Genomic DNA, 21129 nt, shown 5'->3' with positions numbered 1-21129 from the left:
TGCTCTGGCGAGCCCATAGGGACTGTGTATAGTTGCATTGCCTCCCATGTAGGTCCCACCCCCTATAAGGCTTCAAAAGCCTCAGCGGGTCATTTGGTTTGTGATTCACATGGGGGAAAAAGAGGAAGAGATTATTATTTATAGTAGGTCATGTGCGTTATGTAGCTAGAGGTTCTAAGATTGTCCGGCAGCTAGGTAAGAGTCTTTCAATGGTGGTTTGCCATTGCCCACCCCCACATTATGACCCTGGTATGCCTTGGGGTTGCCCTTGCTTAGATTCCGAGATCGGGATTGCCTGGGCTATCCAGGTTCTGTTATAGGAAAAGAAAGAATACCACAATCCTTTCCTTTATCTCCTGTAATGGTGGGTGAAGAATGCATGAAGCACTGGATTGCAGACACTGCTTTTATTGCCAACATCTACCCTTGCACGTATGGCCGGAGGCAAGCAAATGGCCACAAGCAACTTCCAGAAGTGGGATATTAAATCCTTTTCCTAATACATTCAACGAACGTAGCACCACAGTTGATCAGTTTATGATGCACCATCACAAACATCCTCTGGGGCAACATCCCCAGAATTGATTTTAGCCAACCCCTTCAACCCATCTTCAGTGGCTTTTGATGGTGGTTTTAGGATGAAGTCTAAGACTGCTCCTTCCTAGCCCTTGAAGTGGCACATGAAAGTAGAAATTCAATAGGAATGCCCCTTTCCATGCAGGAGAATGCATGATATTCTTCCAGAGAGAAAGCAGAGAGGGCACAGTAAGAGAACAAAGACGTAGGAGAAACAAGTTCTCCAAACAGAAGTAATTGGTTTCAAATAAAAACTGGCATTTTTGTTTTGCTCTCACTTGCATATATTTATATTTATAAACCAAACCTCTAAAGGTTTGGTGCAGTGGTTAGGAGTGCGGACTTCTAATCTGGAATGCTGGGTTCGATTCTGCACTCCCCCACATGCAGCCAGCTGGGTAACTTTGGGCTTGCCACAGCACTGATAAAACGGTTCTGACCGAGCAGTGATATCAGGGCTCTCTCAGCCTCATCCACCTCACAGGGTGTCTGTTGTGGGGAGAGGAAAGGGAAGGCGCTTTGAGCCTCCTTTGGGTAGAGAAAAGCGGCATATAAGAACCAACTTTTCTTCTAAATAAAAGTTGCATTATCTAGAAAGCAGCCTCGATAGCCTGGGCTCATCAGAGGTTTTCCCTAGTGATAGGAAACCACCAAGGAAGTCCAGGGTTGCTATGCAAAGGCCAGCAATGGTAAGCCATACCTGTTCACCTCTTGCCTTGAAATTGCCATGGTTCTGGGACCATTCCAAGCTGCTTGTGACTTGATGCCACACAACAATGTTTTGATTTAATTAATCTTGAGAGCCAGCATGGTGAAGTGGTGAAAAGCAGCACCCTCTACTCGACAGAACTGGATTGATTCTCCATGCTTCCTCCATATGCAGCCAGCTGGGTGCCCTTGGGCCAGTCACAGTTCTCTCAGAGCTCTCTCAGCCTCACCTATCTCACAGGTTGTCCTGTTGCGGGGAGAGGAAGGAAAGGAGATTGTAAGCCGCACTTACAGCCTGATGGGGAACAGGTGGAGAAGCTGGGTAGTCCATAGGTGGGGTGGGGTTTGCATTTCTGGGCATGCAGTGAAGATTTTGCTCTCTCTCCTTACATGCTATATAAACTGCATTGCTAAGACACCTCATGCACAGCAGCTAATTAAGGAATGCAACTAGAGGAGGGCAGAGAGGGGGCAAACCAGGGAGGGCTGGAGTTTGTGTTCTGCCATGCCTGATGGACAAGTTTCATTTTAACACCCAAGCAGCATTGTGAGAAAAACAGATTTATTGGTAGACCGGTCCCATACAGAGCTCTTTAAGACTGGTGACTGCAATCGTGGTGAGTCATTTTGACAGAACTGTGACTTTTTATCTCAGCTCTTTACCATCTAGAATAAACCCGGGGGTGAGGGTGAGAAATCTGGTACTTATGTACAGTTCCCAAGCTTAAAAACAAGCGTACAAAAAACAGCAGGCATGAAGTTTGACTCAAGACCCTGGCATGATAGAAGGGCTTCAGCTCTCCAACCTGAAACAGTCCTGCAGCGCTCCTATTTGCTCCAGTGCAGTAAACTTCTATCAGAACCTCCACAGGGCTGATGTATCACTTGCTCTCTGGACACAGCCCACCCAGTGCGCAGGTAAGGTACCCTTGGCAAACAGCAATCCAAGAAATCACAAATGTGGATACAAATTGTTGGTTACCAACCACCATCAAGTTGGCCATTGCAAGTTACACGGATGCCCTGCAGCAGGGGTCCTTAGATCTTACCATCTGGAACGATGAGACATGTGCAACTCCTCATCCCCCACCCCCTCGGTTCCAACAGAGTCTACTGCTGAAAGAATGGGAAAGTGATCCAGGAAGTAATCAGCAAGGCACCAGCTGGTCGTCTGAAGGCAAGTGTGAAACAGAATTGAACTTGGAAAGTGGCAGCAGGATCAGGACAGTACTCAGAAGAAGGTGTAGCCAAATGCCAGTACCTTCTTCCTGTCATATTGCTTCTATGGTACATCTCCACAAGACTCTCTCTCAAAATCAAATACAAATAGAAGGGGGTGGTAGCATATGCATCATTTACAAAATGGAGAGCTTGCTGCAGGCAGGGTGCCGGGCCTTGCTGTGTGCACACTCCCAAGGTCCATTCTCCCGGTAATATATTGCAGTAGTGGAGCCCCCGAAGAGTCAGTCTCCGTGTCCTGGAAAGAAGACCCTCTGCTCAGCGGAGACCCTTGGAAAAACAGAGAGAACAAACAAATATTGAATTGTGTGCACCAAGGACACGGAACAAAAGCCAGGAAAAGTTTAGACTCTTAAGCCAAGCTATACTATAACCAGGGCTTTTCATGAATTGCACCAAAGAACTCCAATTCTGTGCACACAGACAGCTAGTTTTAGAAATTGAATTATGATTTAAGGCCATCTATTTTTTGCTTGTATGAATTGCTCAGTTGTATGTGATCAGAGGAACTTGTTTTTTGCCAAGTCAAATCACTGGTCTGTTTAGCTCTGTACTGCTTCTTCCAGTGAGAAGTGTCTTCCCATCTCCGGGCATCTCCGGACTTGCTATCCGGCCCGTTTAGTGGTAGGTGCTGAGACTGAGTGTAGGACTTTCTGCATGAAAAGATGCTCTTAAAGCCCCACCTCAAGGGCAGAAGTCCTTCTCCCACCCTCTTAAAATTTCTACCACATGTATCTTTGGAGTAATAATGGCTATAAATGCCTTTTAAATTTACCAAAAAAAAAAAAAATCCCTGTGCTTTTTCAGTGCAATTGGGGAGGTCTGGAAGGCTCACAAGCCCTGTTTATAATTCATCTGAGATTCCCCATAAGACCAAAGAATTGCACCCAGCCATTCAGGCATCAAGCTGAAAGAAATATAGCTCCACTACAAGCTAAACTAGAAGTTAAAAACATTAGTCACAGTTAAGTGTAGCGAAGGCAGGACTTCGGATAGTCACTTGAGCTTAGGGTTGCCACTTTTTGGTTGGGAAACATCTAGAGATTTTGGGGGTTGAGCATAACGAGGGTGGGGATTGGGAAGGAGAGAGACCTCAGTGGAGTTTAATGCCATTCTGTTCACCTTCCAAAGCAGCCATTTCTCCAGGTGAACTGATCTCTATTTCCAGGTGATCAGATGTAATCCCATGAGATCTCCAGCTACCACCTAGAGGTTGGCAAACCCTACTTGAGCTCTATAACCAATTTTTTTTTTTTGGGGGGGGGGGGGAGTCCAAATATGGGAGGAGAACCATGGCATCATTTCAAGGCCCTGAAAGAGGGAAGGATGAATTAACTGGCAAAAGGAGTATAGTTTTGAGGCAGCCCTTTATTATTCAACACAATCATTGTGGCCCTCTCAAAAGTCTAGAGCCCACCTTTTAAAACAAGAGATTCTCTATTCTGGCGACAATGCTAGATTCATTCCCTGTTGCATGCCAGGGTCAGCAGTCGCAGCCGTGCCCTCTTTTAGAGCCTCTAGGCGCGTAGCATTCAGCATCCTGAGAATGTCAAGCTTCCATTTAGAAAAGCCAAGAGCAGGTTTCTAGACCTTAAGCATGGAAGCGCCAGGCAAGGCCCGGTGAGATCTCCAGAAGGCAGCAGAGAATGGAGGAGGAGGAGGGTTAGTGGTCAGACCTTCAGTACCTTGCTTAGCTCTTTGCCTCTCTCTGTGGCTAGCAGAAAAAGAATACATTATGAAACCTCGCACACGTCACACACTCTGGCAGCTTCCCTAGCTAGAACACTTGTCAGGGTGGGCTGGCATATCAAATCAGAGTGAAACACAAGGGGACCAAAGGCAGGCCAGCCAAACCTGCTTAAAAGTTAATGCAACCACGCTCAAGGAATACTTGGGCAGGCACACAATAATTCCACAAGTTCACTGTATAAAAATGACTGTTCTCTATGCCCTCCTGAGTTGTCCCTCCAATCCCCCCTCCGCTTCTCCATCACCATCAATGGCAAAAGATTGTAAAGACACAGCTTTTAATAGCTTGATTATATTTCCAAAAAGAACTAAGTGTCCGGTGCTTAAGAGGCAGAAGGAAGTTTACTTCTGATCCTGGCAGCAAAAACTTCATGTTTTTGTTGGTGGAGAACTTTTCATTCTGTTTCCGCCAAAAACCACACAGGATACCGGGTATGGTCGAGAAAGTAAAGAGCCTCAGAATCAATCAGCAGCTTGACCTCTGTGGCAAAAAGGATGGTCATTATTCCTTTCTGCTACAGACCCAGTTTTGCTCCACTGATGGTCCTAAGAATCTGCTGGAAAACTCCACCCCCCAAATTTGGGAAGGGGGAAGAGGCTCGGTGACTGAAGGAGAAGGAAGTGGGAAAGTCTTGCTCCATGAAGTCCATGGTTTGTTGGATATTTTTCCAAACCAAAACAAATACGAACAGTATTGACATTCAGAATACTTGTGCTGGAATATTTTATAAGCAATCTACATAAAACAGGAACCATAAGACCCCTTGCAGGGGCAGAAAGGGACATTCTGGATTTCAGGCAGGCATTTTTCCTAAACAAATAAAAGGAAAATTGATTCTGTTGGGTAGCTGTGTTGGTCTGAAGCAACAGAACGAAGTCCAGCAACATACGAAAGCTGCTACCTGGAATTAAGTGTTGCTGGTCCTAAAGGTGTCACTGGACTCAAATGTTGTCCAAATAAAAGGAAAGAAAGAGTCCTTACCTGTTGTGCTGCACACCTCATGCCTCATGACCCTGGCTTTCACATCCGCCGTGGTTTCTTGAGAAATTTGAACAGACAAATCTGGAAGGTAGACAAAAAGACGGAAGAGATGTGTACTCAGGGCCACTCCACAAATCTATAGGTATACCAGTCAAGTCTGATTTGCTGGTGAGTAACATGTGACAGCTATACCACTCCTAGGTACCCAGACTCCTAGGCCAACATAGCATAGTAGTACACCAAGTGATTCTGAGTCTGTCAAACTAACTTACCTTACAAGGTTGTTGGATGCACAAGAAGAGGAAGGGAAAAGGTGTATGCTATACAATTTGCTAGATCCCATCAAGTAGATCTGTATGCATAAAGGGAAGGGAGATTTCTACTTGTCTCCCCAAATTTCCAGAAACCCACCTACTCCTTCCTCAAGGTGCTTGTGGGTCCCCCAGGAACAGTATTTCAGGGGCATTTTGAACTGCAATGGGAAGGTGGAGACAGAGAAGTCACACTCTGTCAGCAATAAAATTCTACAGATCCAGGATATAGATCAACAATGCAGCCAGAACTCATTTAAGATGTACAAAATCTTCCCCCCCCCCATTCACTCACCCCTCATTCATTTCCGCAGCCATCACTGGCCAAGTTGTGGACTTTAGCTCAAGGTTCCCTGGGCTTCTTAGTCCTCAGATACTGGATCCAATGGCCTAACATAGTGTTTTCTTGTTCAGTCATGACAGGGAAGAAGATACGGTGTTTGCATTGCAGTGGCGTAGGAAAGCACCCAAGGGCTTCTATAAGCTTCCCATTGCTGGGAGAATATCCACCCACCTCTTGTGATGACTTCTGATCTCCAAGTAGAATTAGGTTGCCTAATGGCGTCCAGGTAAATTGGACTCCCTCCACCCCAGTCCTAATTGGATAAGTTATATTTTCTCAGCTTGCCTAAGCATTAGTGGCAAAGTCCATCATGCATTCAGATGGCATCCAAAACACGTTGAAAGAAGATGGCTGGGGCTGAGGCATACAGTCCAGGGGCTGGCAGACATGTCCACATGAGAGTTTGAAAACTAGCTGGGCTACTCTTTCAAAAAACCCAGGTGAACCAAGGAGGAAGGGATAAAGGTGCATTATGTGCATGTACGGTTTCTGAAGGATTTAAAAGTGCACCAATGAATGTGAAATTAATGCCCTGAGTGTTGTTAACCACTGCATACGTCTCCCCCCTCCCCCAAGAAAGAGAGCTAACTTTTTTAACAGGACTTGCCTTTGAGCAGTATTTTCTCTGCCCTTGCTTAGGCTGGGGAATAAGTACTTTTACTACCACAGATCACAACCTAAATGCTTTGCGAACTTTGGTGCATTCATCTTCACAATAAATTAAGGAATGGGTAAAAAAGGCCAGAGACAATTCAAAGCCTAGTTTTACCCAGAATTGGTTCTTGCACCTGTCTTGTATATGTTTGTTAGGGTTTTTAAGGGCCCACTGATTTTACCTTTCGATGGATCTAGATCTCTTATCATACACTACCCTTGCTCTACTTATGTTCTGCTAATAGTGTTCTCGCTTTTATTCCTTTGTGTAATCCCTTGCTGTTGGGTGTCAATGCTTATGTATTACTGTTCATTTTGCAGCCTATTTATTGCATCATGAAAATATATAGCCTAAGGACATTATTAAAAAAAAAAAGGAACCTAAGAAAAAACTTAAGACATGTTACACCCAGTGAGATTCCCTGTTCTCCAGCGTTCAAACACAAGTCCATCCACTAGCTCTGTCCTTAAAAAGCATACTTCAGGAGAATGTCAGAAGATGCTTGGCAAGCGTCATTTCCCTGCTATTTTTTGGCTTCAAGAGCTAATTTGCTTGGCTTCTACCACAGAAAATGTGCCCCTCCTGAGCAAGTTTGTTTGTCTTTCATAAAGATACAACCCTGTGGGGAAGCCTGATGGACTTAGATGTGTACATCATGTTTCTTTAATTTTTACCTTAATTTTATATAGCAGCTTGTTCTACAGGAAGAACATATAACTCCGTCCTCCCCTGTTGTATCCTCAAAATCACCCTTATGAGGTAGATTAGGGCTGAGAGATTGGACTGGCCTGGAGTTACTTGGCAAACTGGCATGGCAAGATGGGGATTCAAACCTGGGCCTCACAGATCCTGGCCCAACACCTGGGTCTTTGGAGACTTCTGTACGAGGAAACTCGAACCCAGCCTTGTGCCCTTGCCTCAGCAACTCCAAGCAGGGAAATTACTGGAGATTTTAGGGGTGGAGCCTGGGGACAAGTATATAGAATCCACCCTAGGGTTGCCAACCTCCAGGTGGCACCTGGAGATCTCTCACTAATAACTGACCTCCAGATGACCAAGATCAGTTCACCTTAGCATTGCCAGGTCCCCCCACAGCAGGCAGGGCCCCCCTGCTTTCCAGACTCACCTTGTTCCCCCAGTTAATTACCCCTCCAAGGGATGAACTCTGGAAATTGACACAACATGTTCATATCACCTGGAAAAGGCATTAGCACCAGGCATGACGCTCTGGGATCTGGCCAAAACTCTATAGTGAGATGCTAATTCTACCATATTCTCCCCCAAAGCCAGACTGTCACCCCAATATCACTTATAGGTGACATCAGCATGCTTCTCCCTTACCCCCTGCTGGCAAATGCTGGCAGGAGCTCATGGGAATTGTAGTCCATGGACATCTGGAGGGCTGCAGTTTGACTGCCCCTGTTCTACAGAGAATGACTTGGAGGGTGGACTCTTATGGCATTACACCCTCCTGAGGTTCCCCCTCCCCCAAGTATTTTTCAGCCTAGTCAACCCTGCAAAACTGTCATTTTCGCCAAGAGAACTGCTCTGTGTTGTCTGGAGATCAGTTGCAATTCTGAGGGATCTCCAGGCCCCACCTGGAGATTGAACACAATACAGAGGTCTTGTATAAGGAATCAATGCAGACAAATGTGCTGAAGCACTCTGAATATATAATGCTGTTTAAACATAAATCCATGTTTGGTTCTGTGGCTCTGCGTAGCACTGAAGTGCCACATTAAATCCATGTTAGGCCACATTTGATTCCTTATATGGGACCATCACTGACTGTTAAGTGAGAGTGTTTATTCTGTAGGTCCACTCTTTTCCACTTTTCATAGGACTTCATTTTTGTACATTGATTATTGTGAAGTCCATATTCTTGATAATACATTGCGCCTCTGATTTCCATGCCTGAATTTGTACTCTCAATACTGTTTTTGTGTTCTCACCTAGAGGCTGACAACTCTGTCGTGCCTTCGGAGATGTGGTTGGCAACTACCAGCCAAAAATGTCTCTTCTGCTGATATCCCTTTTACAATACTCATCAGCAAATCAAATTCAACCAATGTTCTATTACATTTTATGAACCTTTATCCTACACCATACAGTCTACCCTACCTACCTGTATCTTAAACATATGGGGGCAGAGGAACTGTGTTTTTTTATTGCAGAGCCTTTGAATCTGATGGTATTGTATCATGTTTGCGTTTAATTAATTATATCTCCTGCCATTTTGCTTTAAAAAAAACAGTGGACAGAAGATGCTTGGAAATCTAAAACTTTCAATGTGGGGTGGGGGCAAAGTGACACATCTCTTTCTTGAAGTACCACTTCGCATCCAGATCCTGTTACAAATATTTGGGCCTGATCCTGTTAAAGATTTGGAGGGCCATGCTTGCTTTTCCAATAAGTGGCTAACTTGCATGTTTTTAGCCTGCCCTTCCTCCAAGGAGGTTGGGGGACACCCATTTGGCTTTCCATCCCCTACGTTAGCCTTACAACAAACCAGTGAGGTAAACTACACTGAGATGGGTGAATCATTCAGGTGAGTTTCCATGGCAATGAGAGGATTTGAGCATAGGTATTCCAGATCCTAATCTGACACTCTAAACACTATATTGGCTCTCTCTAGAGACATACTATAGACTGTCCAAGCTTAGGGACCAGGAAAATGTGGTTTGGTTTATGGTTTGTAATGTGCCCATCACAAATTTTTAGCTGCCTCAGATTCATGAATCGGTAGAATGCCCACCAGCATTCTAGAGACATCAGACTAGCAGGGGATCTCCGGCTGCCTTTCCTCTACCCGTCCTCCAGGATTTACAGGGTCTAAGTTACAGCTCCCCAAAGAAGGTGCCCCCAGATAGCACTTTCCTGGTGGTACCTTCTTTGCGGGGGCTGTAACTTGGAACCTGTAACTCTAATCCTGATCAAACTTGGAAGGCAGGTAGAAGACACTTAAGCAGGAGATCCAGTGCACTTTTGGTATCTTTAGCTAGCACAGGGTCCATTCTGTATATTACTGAACCTATGCCTGTCAAAATGACCACGGTTCAAGATTGTACAGAATGGATCCTGTGTGAACTATAGACATCAAAGTAACAAGGGACTTCCCCCAGATGTTCCTCTATATGCCAAATTGTTGTTTTGAAGTTATGTGAACATTTGAATGATCAGAGACAGCCTGTCTGGGAATGTCTCTGAACTGACACAAACCTCCATAAACAATTTGAAAGTCTGTGGAAACTTTGTGCTGGGTGACCTACCACAAATGACTTTGCAAAGTACAAACTGGCCAAAATTTGTCCCAAAAGTTAGCTTGTAAACGGCTTTGTGCCCACTCCTAGTCTTGCTCTCAACTTTACATTTGGTGGACTGGGACTACCATCCCCTCATTTCCAATAACACACAGACAACGACAACAAAAACAAAGCAGCATTGCATCAGAGGTCTTCATCCATCAAAGCTTATAAGCACCTAAATCTGGGAAGTTGTACTACAAGGACATACCTGTCTAGGAGAACCAGACACATTTGCATCCAAGAAGCAATGCTAGAATAATTGCATGAATGGTTTTTTCTTTAGTACTGAATCCAGTACATCAGATTCCCATCAAAGCTACTGACTTATAAAGCAGTCTTAAACCCCTGGCCGGTCTAGCTCAGACTAGTCCATGTCTGCTGAAGCCTTATGCCCCCTGTCCTGCCATCCATTTCACTGGCACGCAGAGCATGTACTTGGCTAAAGAGTTGTTAACCCATTACTCAGACCAGCACCTTAAAAAAACCCAGTAAACCCTCCCAGCTGCCATAAAAAAGCTTTAAACTTATATCAGCCAAAGTCTTCATCAGTAAAGAGAGTCTAGCTGTACCACATCCTTTTGCAGTGATGTGGGGACCTTCAGAGGGATTAGATCACTTGGGAGTGATGCTTGCATCTGCAGAGCTGGTTAAGAGCTTGGTGTGGATCATGGAATGAACTTTGCTGTTTAAGAAGTAGGCTGCTGGAGTGGCCCAGGGTGCCTCCTAGCACCTCCATCTAGTTCACCAGCTCTCACCCTCTTTAGAGTCTGTCCATGCTCCTGCACCCTCACAATTAGATTACTGTAAAGTGCAGTCATGCATAACACCTGTTGATAGACCTTCCTCCCATTCATTGGTCTAATCCTTAAATAAAAAAAACATCAAAGGTGGTGGCTACCACATCTTGGGGTGATTATGGGAGATGTTAAATTAGACACTATGCAAATAATTTTCCTTCGTCTGGTAAGTTCAGAACAGTTAAACAAACAGCAACATCCAGGCAATTCATGCTACTACCAGAGAAAGATAAAACTCTCTCCACAGCACTCATTCGAAACCTTAAATAACAAGCCCTAGACGCTTTAGAGTTCTTCAGAGGAAAGGTGACGCCACCCACCCCACCCAGTTATTTTTGATACCCCTTTTTGCGCCACGTATACCCTCTTCAGGTCAGATCCTGAAGATGAAACTCAAATGCTTTGGCCACCTCATGAGAAGGAAGGACTCCCTGGAGAAGAGCCTAATGCTGGGAGCGATTGAGGGCAAAAGAAGAAGGGGATGACAGAGAATGAGGTGGCTGGATGGAGTCACTGAAGCAGTCGGTGCAAACTTAAATGGACTCCGGGGAATGGTGAAGGACAGGAAGGCCTGGAGGATCTTTGTCCATGGGGTCGCGATGGGTCGGACATGACTTCACACCTAACAACAACATACCTTCTTCACTTGTGAGCACTGACGCCACCATTGTCTCGTTGCCACTATCAGGTGGATTGAAGCGCATCGTGGTCTCCTCTGGGCTTGGGAGGGTAGGGACTGAAATGCGGGGCCGGACCCTGCTCTTGCGCGTGCTGATGCGTATAATCCCCCGGACCAGCCTGCATTCAGCATCCTGTTCATCCAGGTTGTAGTCCTGAGTGATGCTGTTGATGAGATCTGAGATCTTGTTGGTTTTCTCCAGGAAGACTGTGTCCGAAGTGCATTTGGCTAGCTCGTCGATCTGATGTACGCTGAACAGCTCCGTCAGTTTCTTGAAGATGAGGACATCAATCTCCCTGCTGGACATAGAGCTCAGCTCGCTGAACTCGAGATCCGACTCATGGAAAGAGTAGTATTCCTCCGAGCTTCGATGGCTGCTGGGCAGAGGTTGCTTCTCTATGCTGTTATGGGAGGTCTTGTCTGGCAGGGGCTCCTTGTAACACGAATCGGAGTCTGTGTGGGAACCAGGGTTCCGGTTTGGGAAGACCGGGATCCCTTTTAGTTTTACATCAGGGTAGCTGAAGCTGCTCCCGATGGTGCTCTTTTTGGTTCGGCTCCCGTTCTTTTCGGCAGGGGAGCTATTGGCAGGACTGTTTGGCAAGTGCCCGTTGTACTCCCGGGACTTTCCGTCATCTGTCAATGTCTCATTGTAAGGGTACGGGATGCTGGTCTGGCAGACGTTAAAGCAGCCCCCACAAGTCACAATATAGCAGAAGATGGTTCTGTATGTGCTCCAGGCCCGAGACAGGGTGGGGCAACAAGGGGGCTGGGAAGTCTCTACAGTGCTGGAGATAAAACTGGCATTTTCCCCTTCCCTTCCATTTGAGTCTCTGGGATCGGCCTTGCAAGCTCGCCCTTCCCTTGCGGGCTTGCGGCTCTGCTTGAGCTCTGGCGTGGAGCCACTGAACACCTCGAGACTGATGTCACCAGCTTTAGTAGTCTCGGTCCTCTGGGGCACAGCATCTTGAGGGGGTTGGTAGATGTACCTTTGGCTGTGAGGATACCTGGGTCTTCTGCCAAGCATGACTTGCTGAGCTTTAGACTGTCTTTTGAAAGGAAAGATTCCACATCACACTCAGGCAGCTTGACCAACAACTTCCATCATAACAGAAAAAAATCAAACAGTTTCTACTATCCATTCCCCCCGTAGTCTAATAAGCTTTCTCTTTCGCAGGGCCCTTTCTGCTGCACTATGGGAACTGTGGGATAGTCAAGCTCTGGATAGTGTGTGGATAAGGGAAGTGTAGTTGGTCACCATGATTATGGTTAATGCAGTAGGTAAGGGAAGCTGAGAGGCAGCTCCCAAAAGCCCACCTTTCCAAAAACCTAAATACAAGGCCTCAAACTCAGGAGCCCAAAAATGGCTCCTGAAGACTTTCAAAATGTATCAGACAACAGATTCTTGTGTAACATACTTTGGCACACCAGCCGAGGACAGCTCACTCAAGAGCATTGTTATATGCATCTGGGGGCCTGAGACCAGGAAAGCCCTTGTATAGGTGCAGAAGACTGACATCTCTGGCCGCTGTGATCCCAGCACTATTGATTATCCCAGCTTTAAGTAGTCCAGGCTCAGAATGCAGAACTAGATTTAGGCTAATAGGCATGGATTACTATGGACACTGTTTTCTCTCTAGGATTAACTAGACTACCCGGCTTGTCACTTTCAGACATATTCTTCTCTTTCAAATCAATTACCTTCAAGCCTTGTCTCCCCTGGGATGAACCTAGATTCTAAGGATCCGCCACATCCATTTCAGAAGCTCCTGTCCTTGCAGAGAGAGAGAAAAAAATGGAGTAGTTAAGCCTTATATTCATAACCAAGACATTTCACGGCCTCATTAGACATGCAGATGAAGAACATGCATTTGATCCATTTACATTAAAAGCAGAGGATCATGAGACAGGAGTGGAATCTCTCCACTATAGTTCTGAGCAGATTTGCTGTTAGCAATACATTTCCAGCATGAGAAATGGGAGGACATACCATCAGAGAGGCAAATGATGGCCCTATTAGGTGATCCTGCCAAGTTTGTCAGAACACAGCAAATAGCAGTTCCTTGGGCCAATCCGAGGTAGGAAAACTGATACATACGGGGGAAGGCTTAAAACTCCCAAGTACTACAGCCCCAGTCAGAACCAGTTCCTTGCTTGCATGATAATTTAAACACATATGCCATTAAAGATGGGCGTAAACTGAACCACAAATCCAATTTCATTACAAATTGTTCCCTGTTCGTGCCTCACAAATTGAAGTTTGTGATAGGTCTACCCATCATGAACTTCCACAAACTTTTAAAGCAGTCTGCAGACAGAGCAGAAAGCAGGGGTTTAAAAGACTTGTAGTCTCTTTAAATCCCTGCTTTCTTTTCCCTATGAAAGCCCCCCAAATACCTGAACTTTAAAGGTATTGTACAAGAAGGCCTGAAATAGCTGAGTGGTGGCAGAGGTTCCCCACTGCTCAGTTGTTTTTCAGGCTTTCTGGAAACCCTGTTTAAAAGGTCTGCAGTCCCTTTCAATGGGGTTTGTAGGGCTGCAAGCCTCAAACTGGTTTGCTATTGCAAATAAAACCTCTCAGTTCAGTTTGGTTTGTGGTTCAGACGCACACCACGAATTGATGTGAGCTCCATTTTTCTAGTTAGAGCCATCCGTACATACCACATACATCCTGGAAATATACATACATCCAGATCACCTAGAGAGAATCTCATATTGTTTGAACCTGGCATTGGATTACTCACAGGATACCATGATCCTATGGGGAAAAATCTGTACCTCATTAGCTTGAGAAGCATGTCAGAGGCCAGCCCTCCCATTTTCTTTACAAGATCATTTCACAATAGGGTTACCAGCCTCCAGATGGGACCTGAGAATGCCCCGGAATTACAGCTCATCTCCAGACTACAAAAATCAGTTCCCCTGGAGAAAATGGATGCTTTAGAGGATGGACTCTGTGGCATTGTATCCCACTGAGGTCCCTGCTCAGGTCCCCAAACCTCCAAGTGTTTCTTGATGTGGATCTGGCAACCCTGCCCCCTGTCCGCAAACAGGGGGCACCTGGTAACCCTATTTCAGAAAGAGCAGTCAAGTTATGCACTTAGCAAGGAGGGGATCTATGACCGCAAGCAAGGAGCCTTCAAGAAATCAGAGAGGGGAGGATATGAAACTTGCCAACCTACAGGTCAGGCCTGGAGTTCCTCTGGAATCCCAACTGATCTCCATCTTACAGAGATAAATTCCCCTAGAAGAAATTTCATCTCTCCAGGCTTATCCCCAAATCTCCAGAAATTCCTCAATCCAGAGCTGGCAACCCTAATCCCCTCCCCAATTATCATGCTTTCTCATACCATGCTTTTGAATGAATTTGGCTAGTGGCTGTTCACACAATATGTAATTTGTTTCTACAAGATACGGTAAATGTGAAGAACTTTCTTTTGCTCATCCTGAATCAATTATATTGGGAAAGTCCATGTTTTACTGTTATTGGGGAGAGAGTGAAAGTGCTCTGTCCTGGATATGTGCCCTTCCATTCAGGAAGAATCCTCTAAATAAAAACATGTGCAAAGAGAAATGGGATGGACTCCTGCTTGGGCATGTCAATACTCCTGTACCCAAAATATTTTCAGGACAAAAGCAAACTGTGCCTCCAATTTTAATAACTTTAATATAAAGCCCCCACCTTTTTTGTTGTTATTTTTGCTGGCTGCAGCAGATTAACACAGCTACTCTTTGGCAAAAAAATAACTCCTTGCTTTCTAAATTCTAGCTCCCAATCCCATTACAGATTATCAGGTTATCATAAGACCTTCCCACCAGCAACAAGAATGTCCCAGATATAGTATGCATGGGCAGCTCAGATACTAAGAGATCAGCAACTGCAGGGACTTCAGGGTGACTTTATGCCAATAAAGGTACTCTGAATCTGCAGGGACTGAGAAATGAAACATGTCACCCACAGACCTTCTCAAGAGGTAACCTTTAAGTAGCTAGAGCATCAGGCTAGGATCCAAAAGACCCAGGTTTGAAGCCCTATTCTGCATTGGGCAGGAGGTTGGACTAGATGACCCTGGAGGTCCCACCCAACTCTATGATCTTATGCTGTGTAAACTTGCAGGATGGCACAGGGTCAGCGCAAGGATAAAATGGAGAGGAAGATGATGTGAGCTGCCTCAGGTCCCCCATGGGGGGGGGGAAGGTATAGTATATATGAATTAAACCAAGAGATCTATGTGCATCAACAAAATGGTTTTCTGCACCTCAGTCAACCAACCATTCAGGCTCCAGGGGCATGCTGTCATACGAGTGTGCTTTGGACTGCCAGTCAGCCATTCTTGATCTGTAGATGTCTGTCAGTGACATGGAAGAACCAAGAGCAGGCTGTTCTTCGAAAACAGTGGGCAAGATGATATTTTGGCTGAGGGGCACATCCTCATCCAATGCCTCTCATAAAAGCATCCAACCTGCCTTTCCAGGTCCCATTTTGGGGGAAACCTTGTCCTTAAGTGAACAGATACATCCAATCAGATTTTGGCCAGGTCCTTCAAAGACAGACTGCTAGCTTCATTAGAAAAGAATGATACATTACTTACAGAAGGCAAAAAAAGCTCCTCAGTGCTTGGAGGCAGCAAGGAAATCCCAGTGGGGTTCATTTAAAAGTTGGGAGGGGGGCTCACAATCACACTAGCAAGCCCACATTACGCTTTCATAAACCACAGAACAAAAGCAGGCAGTGTCCCTCTGCACACATGCCCTGCCAGTGACATTCTGGTGCCCAAAGCAACCCCCCCCCCCCCATCTGTCTCTGTTTTGCTAACTAATACCAAATGTTTCCAACACAAGTCTTGGTGAAATACATGATGCAGATACGCATGAGCAGCTTTTTGCAAAGGAATGTCCTAGTAGCTCATAATCTATAGATCACTTCCCATTGTAAGTAGGGATACCAGTCCCCAGATGGAGAAAATGGATGTAGCAGACTCCATAGCCTTATATTCCAGTGAGGTCCCTTCCTGCCCCAAATCCTGCTCACTCCCAGCTCCACCTCCAAAGTCTCCAGGTATTTCTCAATCCAGAGCTGGCAACTCTAATCATAGGGAAGCTCTGGGTTGGGAAATATCTGGAGATCTAAGGGGCCAAGCTTGGGGAGGGCAGGGTTTGTGGAGGGGAGGGACCTGGAAGGGTAGAGAGCTTGTTCTGTTCATACCTGTCCTTCCCTTTAGTAAAACAGAAATGCCAGAGTTGTGCCTTCTTAACACAAACTATACATCTAAACATTCTGTACTGCATTGTTCAAACTGCACTGCAAGAAAACCACCTATACAACCTGTAGAGTAGCTCAGAAGTGGAATGGGCTGCCTAAGGAGGTGGTGAGCTTCCCCTCACCAGCAGTCTTTAAGCAGCAGTTGGACAGATACTTATCAAGGATACTTTAGGCTGATCCTGCATTGAGCAGGGGCTGGACTAGATGGCCTGCACTAGATGGCCTGCATGGACCCTTTCAACTATGATTTTATCATTCTCTATGGTCGTGTAGCCATATCATTCTTGGCCTTAAAATCTCTACCATGAAAAGCTTGCTCTGCTGCTTTGAATACAAAGTCAAGACTTTGAAACCAGTTCCATTTGGGACCAGAAACACCAATTCCAAGTTTTGCATTTCTGTAGAAGGCAGAGCTTTGTTGGTGATGGCACAGGGGAAACTGATCATGGTCACCTGGATAACAACTGTAATAGTGGGAGATCTCCAGATTCCACCAGGAAGTTGGCAGCCCTACCAAGGCACTTTCTGTGATACCTCCTTCTAAGAGAAGCTCTTGTGACCAATTTACCAAGCTCACTTAGGATGCTATTTATTTTAAGCATTTCTTGGGTTATCTTTAAGGAAACAAGGGGTTTAATCCTACCAGATACATCTATATATTTTTTCCGCCCATGCAATATTAATTTATACATATTTTTTGACTTTCTTTATTTTCATTTATTTTTTTAATGATATCTAGAGTTATCTTTTAGGATGTGTGCTTACATAGGTTTTAAGGATTCTCTGCACTTCAACCCAACTACAAATTTATAATATCTGCTGAAGAGAAAAAAACCTTCTGATTAAAACAGGTTCGTTCATACACATATTTATTATTATTATTATTAATTACATTTATAGCCCGCCTTCCTCCAAAGACTCACGGCAGGTTACATAAAAATATAAATTCCATAAAATCTCATAAAATCCCCCAACCCATATAACTCCCAAGGTACCAAGATGGCCAGGTCCATCCTACCTCCTATCTCCTGAATGGAGATTTGCTTTTTATACTGTATTTTTTCTTTGCTTTGTAGACTGTATTTTCCCCTCTCCCATTTTTTCATAGGATATTTGTGGATATATTTGTATATTGTTATTTTCTCATGTCTGTTGTATTCATCAGCAGCTTTTAGCTTAATACTACATATTGCTTCACTTGAGGAAGGTCAAAATGCATTTGATGTTTTGTTGTTCTTAGCAGACTCTTTAACCAATAAATATGTGTTATTGTTGACATGCTCTCTGTATATGTCAGATTGGTACAAGGATTTATGTAACTAGAGCAATCTTGACGGTGTGTATTGTCTACTAGTCATTATTTTATTAAAATTATAATGGATGACTAAAAGTCATTTTTAGCTTTGTTTTTTTACTTGTATATATTTTGAGGTTTAACCCTTTTGGCTTTCTGAGCAATTAAATGCATGTCATATCTAGGACAACAGTAAAAGAACAGGGAAAATTGTGCTTCAATGTTTTCGCAGGACAGAAATACTAGCACTAGTAAATAAAATAAAACACACCTGGGGAAGAACTCCCATTAATGAGGTGCAACAGAAAACTTCTGAGGGCAGCTGAGTAACTACACCACAGTCGCCAATGCAAATGACACGGGAGACAGCAATCTTTCTGGATATTGGGCCCAGGTTAGTGAGCACCTTACAATTCAGAACAGCATTTGACAGACTGCCAACCTTACTGCAGCTAGCATTTACCGCATGCCTATGATTTTCAAGTCATACTTCCTTAATTTTGTATTCTAAAACAAGCAGTTAGCTGCCTTGACTAGGGAAGTTCAACTTTAAATATGTATAAGCAGTAGGAATCACCAACTGCACAAGAGTGTTGTAGAGATGGATTTAACAGACCTTGAAACAATATATCATACTGTATAAGCCAATGCAAAATGGGAACTCATTGGAAGAAGGATTGTATTTATTTATTATATTTATTTATTATTTATTATATTTATATACCACCCTCCCCGGAGGCTCATTATAGGATGTACCTGCATAAAGGCAGTTCAGCAGTTCAGTATATATACAGGGACGTCCAGAAGAATGCAAAGACATTATGATAATTTAGGGCTCTGCAGGTGTACTAAAGGGTAGCTTAAAAAGTTAGACTCAAACATGAGTGGCCTCAAGGAACAACTGAAGTATGGAAGACGCTTCTTAAAAGGGTGTGGGGTTGTCATTTAATCCATTGTTTATCATATTACCTTTTTCTTACTACACAGCTTTCTACTTCTGTAATTCTATTTTTGGTAACGCATACAGTATATTACATCATATATATATATATATATATATATATATATATATATATATATATATATATATATATATATATATATATACACACACACACACACACACACACTCACAAACACATACACATAACTGCATTATTTCTAAATTTTTAGATCCAGTCCCACACTGTTTGTTGAAGGTCTCGACCTTATGCCTGCTGAATTTTCTTTGTATATAGTTCTGAAATCACTCAGCTCAAACTGGCTCTCCTATGTGACATTTTAAAAATTCCCCAGTGGTGATTCCCCATCCCCACTCATCATATCTGGGCAGGTAATTCCCAGTACTGCCTAGTCAACCATTCCTACAGTCAGCAGACATCTGCTCCAATATTTAGTGTAAACCTTTTTGCTCCAAATCTGAAGCCAACAATCAACCTATAGCAAGGTTACAAAAGAGACATTACTACTACTTTATTTTGGCAACTCTCCTTTGTTAATAAGAGAATCAGTACTGAACTGGAGGAAAGCATAAGGGTCTGTTTCAGGAATGCTCTGAAGGGTTTACCCTAAAGGCATTAATAGATTAGTTACATCGTAACATATTTTCATCTCCTTCTTAACCACCATATCTTACACAAGGCCCAGAGTGGTTTATATAGATTCCTTGTTTCAATGCAAGCCTAGGGACAGAGTAGCTAGAATGATAAGGACATAAATTAAAAATTATATTCTGGAGTAATTCATTCCTAATACTGAAGGAAATCTTCAAAGAACTGGGACACGACTTGGATGCTAGAGAAGATTTGTGCCTGCAAATCTTGGAGCTGAGGCAAAAAGTAATGCTCTGTGGGTAGGAATCCTTATCTCAGATACACTCAATTACATCCAAGCCTATACTTGGGAAGCACTTCTTGGGATTCAGGAAAAATTGTCACCTTCTGGTTCCTCAAGAAAACAATAATACTCAGATTTTGAGTTGCTCATCATTCATGAAATGAGTTTCTATATCCTGTTCTTCTTCCAATGTAAAAACATAGAAGCATAAACATGTATCTTTGTGTGTGCAAGCAAAGTCTCGATTGGGTAGATCTGATAAGTAGAAGAAGCAACAGGGAACTGGTTAAATAGACCTTCTAAGGCAGATGCAAGAGTAGAGCTTTCAAACCTAAACGTGCTAAAGAGCCATGCTGAAGCTGCAATTTTGAGTAATCATACTCAGGATTAACACTACAGAAATCAATAGCAGTTGTCCTCATCCAAGCAGAAAATGGGTGGGAAGGGGGGTATGTAGTGGCGATTAAAGTATATTTCTGGGGAAGGCAACTAAGCTACGACTTGACCAAGCACTGCCCTAAGTTTATACTTAGAGCAAAGCCTGCAGGGGATCAATAGGACCAGTAACTAAACGTACAGAATTGACAAATTGAGACCATCTTAAAAGAAAAAAAGAAAAACAGAACAAAAATAGATTACCTGCAATTCTTCCTTAGGGGGCTCTTGGAACAGAGACGGCACAGTTTCAGCATCCAAACTCCGCACAACACAAAGCCAGTTGCTTTTAGCGTCCCAACTGTTGAGGAGTGGAAGCGTTCAAGGCGAAAAAACGAAGTCCTGCAAACACTTCGGACGTAATGGGAAAGCACAAAAAGGAGAGGGGGGTGGGAAGTTCACCAGGAACCACTGGGCGGGGCCTAATCCTTTTTAAAGGGAGGCCAAAACACGTCGAGCACAATGGGGGAACTCCTAGTGCCTTTCACCAACCCTCTCGGGGACGGTCCCTTCACCGCTTCGCCCGGGAACGGATCCCCCCCTCTACCCCGCCTTGGCATTACTTGCCCAGCCAGGTAAACGGCGTCGGGGGCCCCTCCCTCACCTGAGCCCAGGTGAGATCACGTGAACACTACGGGTCGCTTCTCAGGACACGCTTTTTCGGAAAGGCATTTCCTCAACCTCGTGAGGTTAATACGCTTCCACGCCCCGCCCATTTTGTCAGGCGTTGGCACCACTCCCCCGCTCCCTTTGCAAGAGTGAACTTCGGAACAAATGCAACAAAATTAGGACAGTAGCTATTATTGTCATTCTGGCAGGCATTTTTGAATGGCATTATTGTTCAGTCCTTCCTCCAAGCTGCCTACATGGGTCTTTAGTAAAGTAATAATTATGATGACAACGACTGTTATTATTGGTAGTAGTTGTAGATTACAACGGAGCTCTTGACTATGGATCATG

General features: G+C 44.2%; 1 protein-coding gene across 2 annotated transcripts; it reads right to left on the bottom strand.

The window, feature by feature from the left end:
• Positions 1–1829: 1829 nt before the first annotated feature.
• Positions 1830–20839, bottom strand: KDF1 (keratinocyte differentiation factor 1). Of its 2 annotated transcripts, XM_077337694.1 has the most exons (6): positions 20774–20839; positions 20374–20520; positions 13043–13110; positions 11303–12390; positions 5255–5335; positions 1830–2793 (listed from the first exon to the last, which is right to left on the bottom strand). In XM_077337694.1, exons 4-6 carry the CDS (start codon positions 12366–12368, stop codon positions 2636–2638), a joined length of 1305 nt encoding a protein of 434 aa, XP_077193809.1. In that variant the 5' UTR covers positions 12369–12390; positions 13043–13110; positions 20374–20520; positions 20774–20839; the 3' UTR covers positions 1830–2635. The 2 variants fall into 2 exon arrangements, with proteins under 2 accessions (XP_077193809.1, XP_077193810.1); XM_077337695.1 differs by lacking the exon at positions 20774–20839 and having other exon boundaries at positions 13043–13115; positions 20374–20767.
• Between the last annotated feature and the right edge of the window lie 290 nt (positions 20840–21129).

Source organism: Paroedura picta, chromosome 5 (genome assembly GCF_049243985.1).
Source record: "Paroedura picta isolate Pp20150507F chromosome 5, Ppicta_v3.0, whole genome shotgun sequence".
NCBI classification, from domain to species: domain Eukaryota; kingdom Metazoa; phylum Chordata; class Lepidosauria; order Squamata; family Gekkonidae; genus Paroedura; species Paroedura picta.
This window is presented reverse-complemented; position numbering and strand designations above follow the sequence as displayed.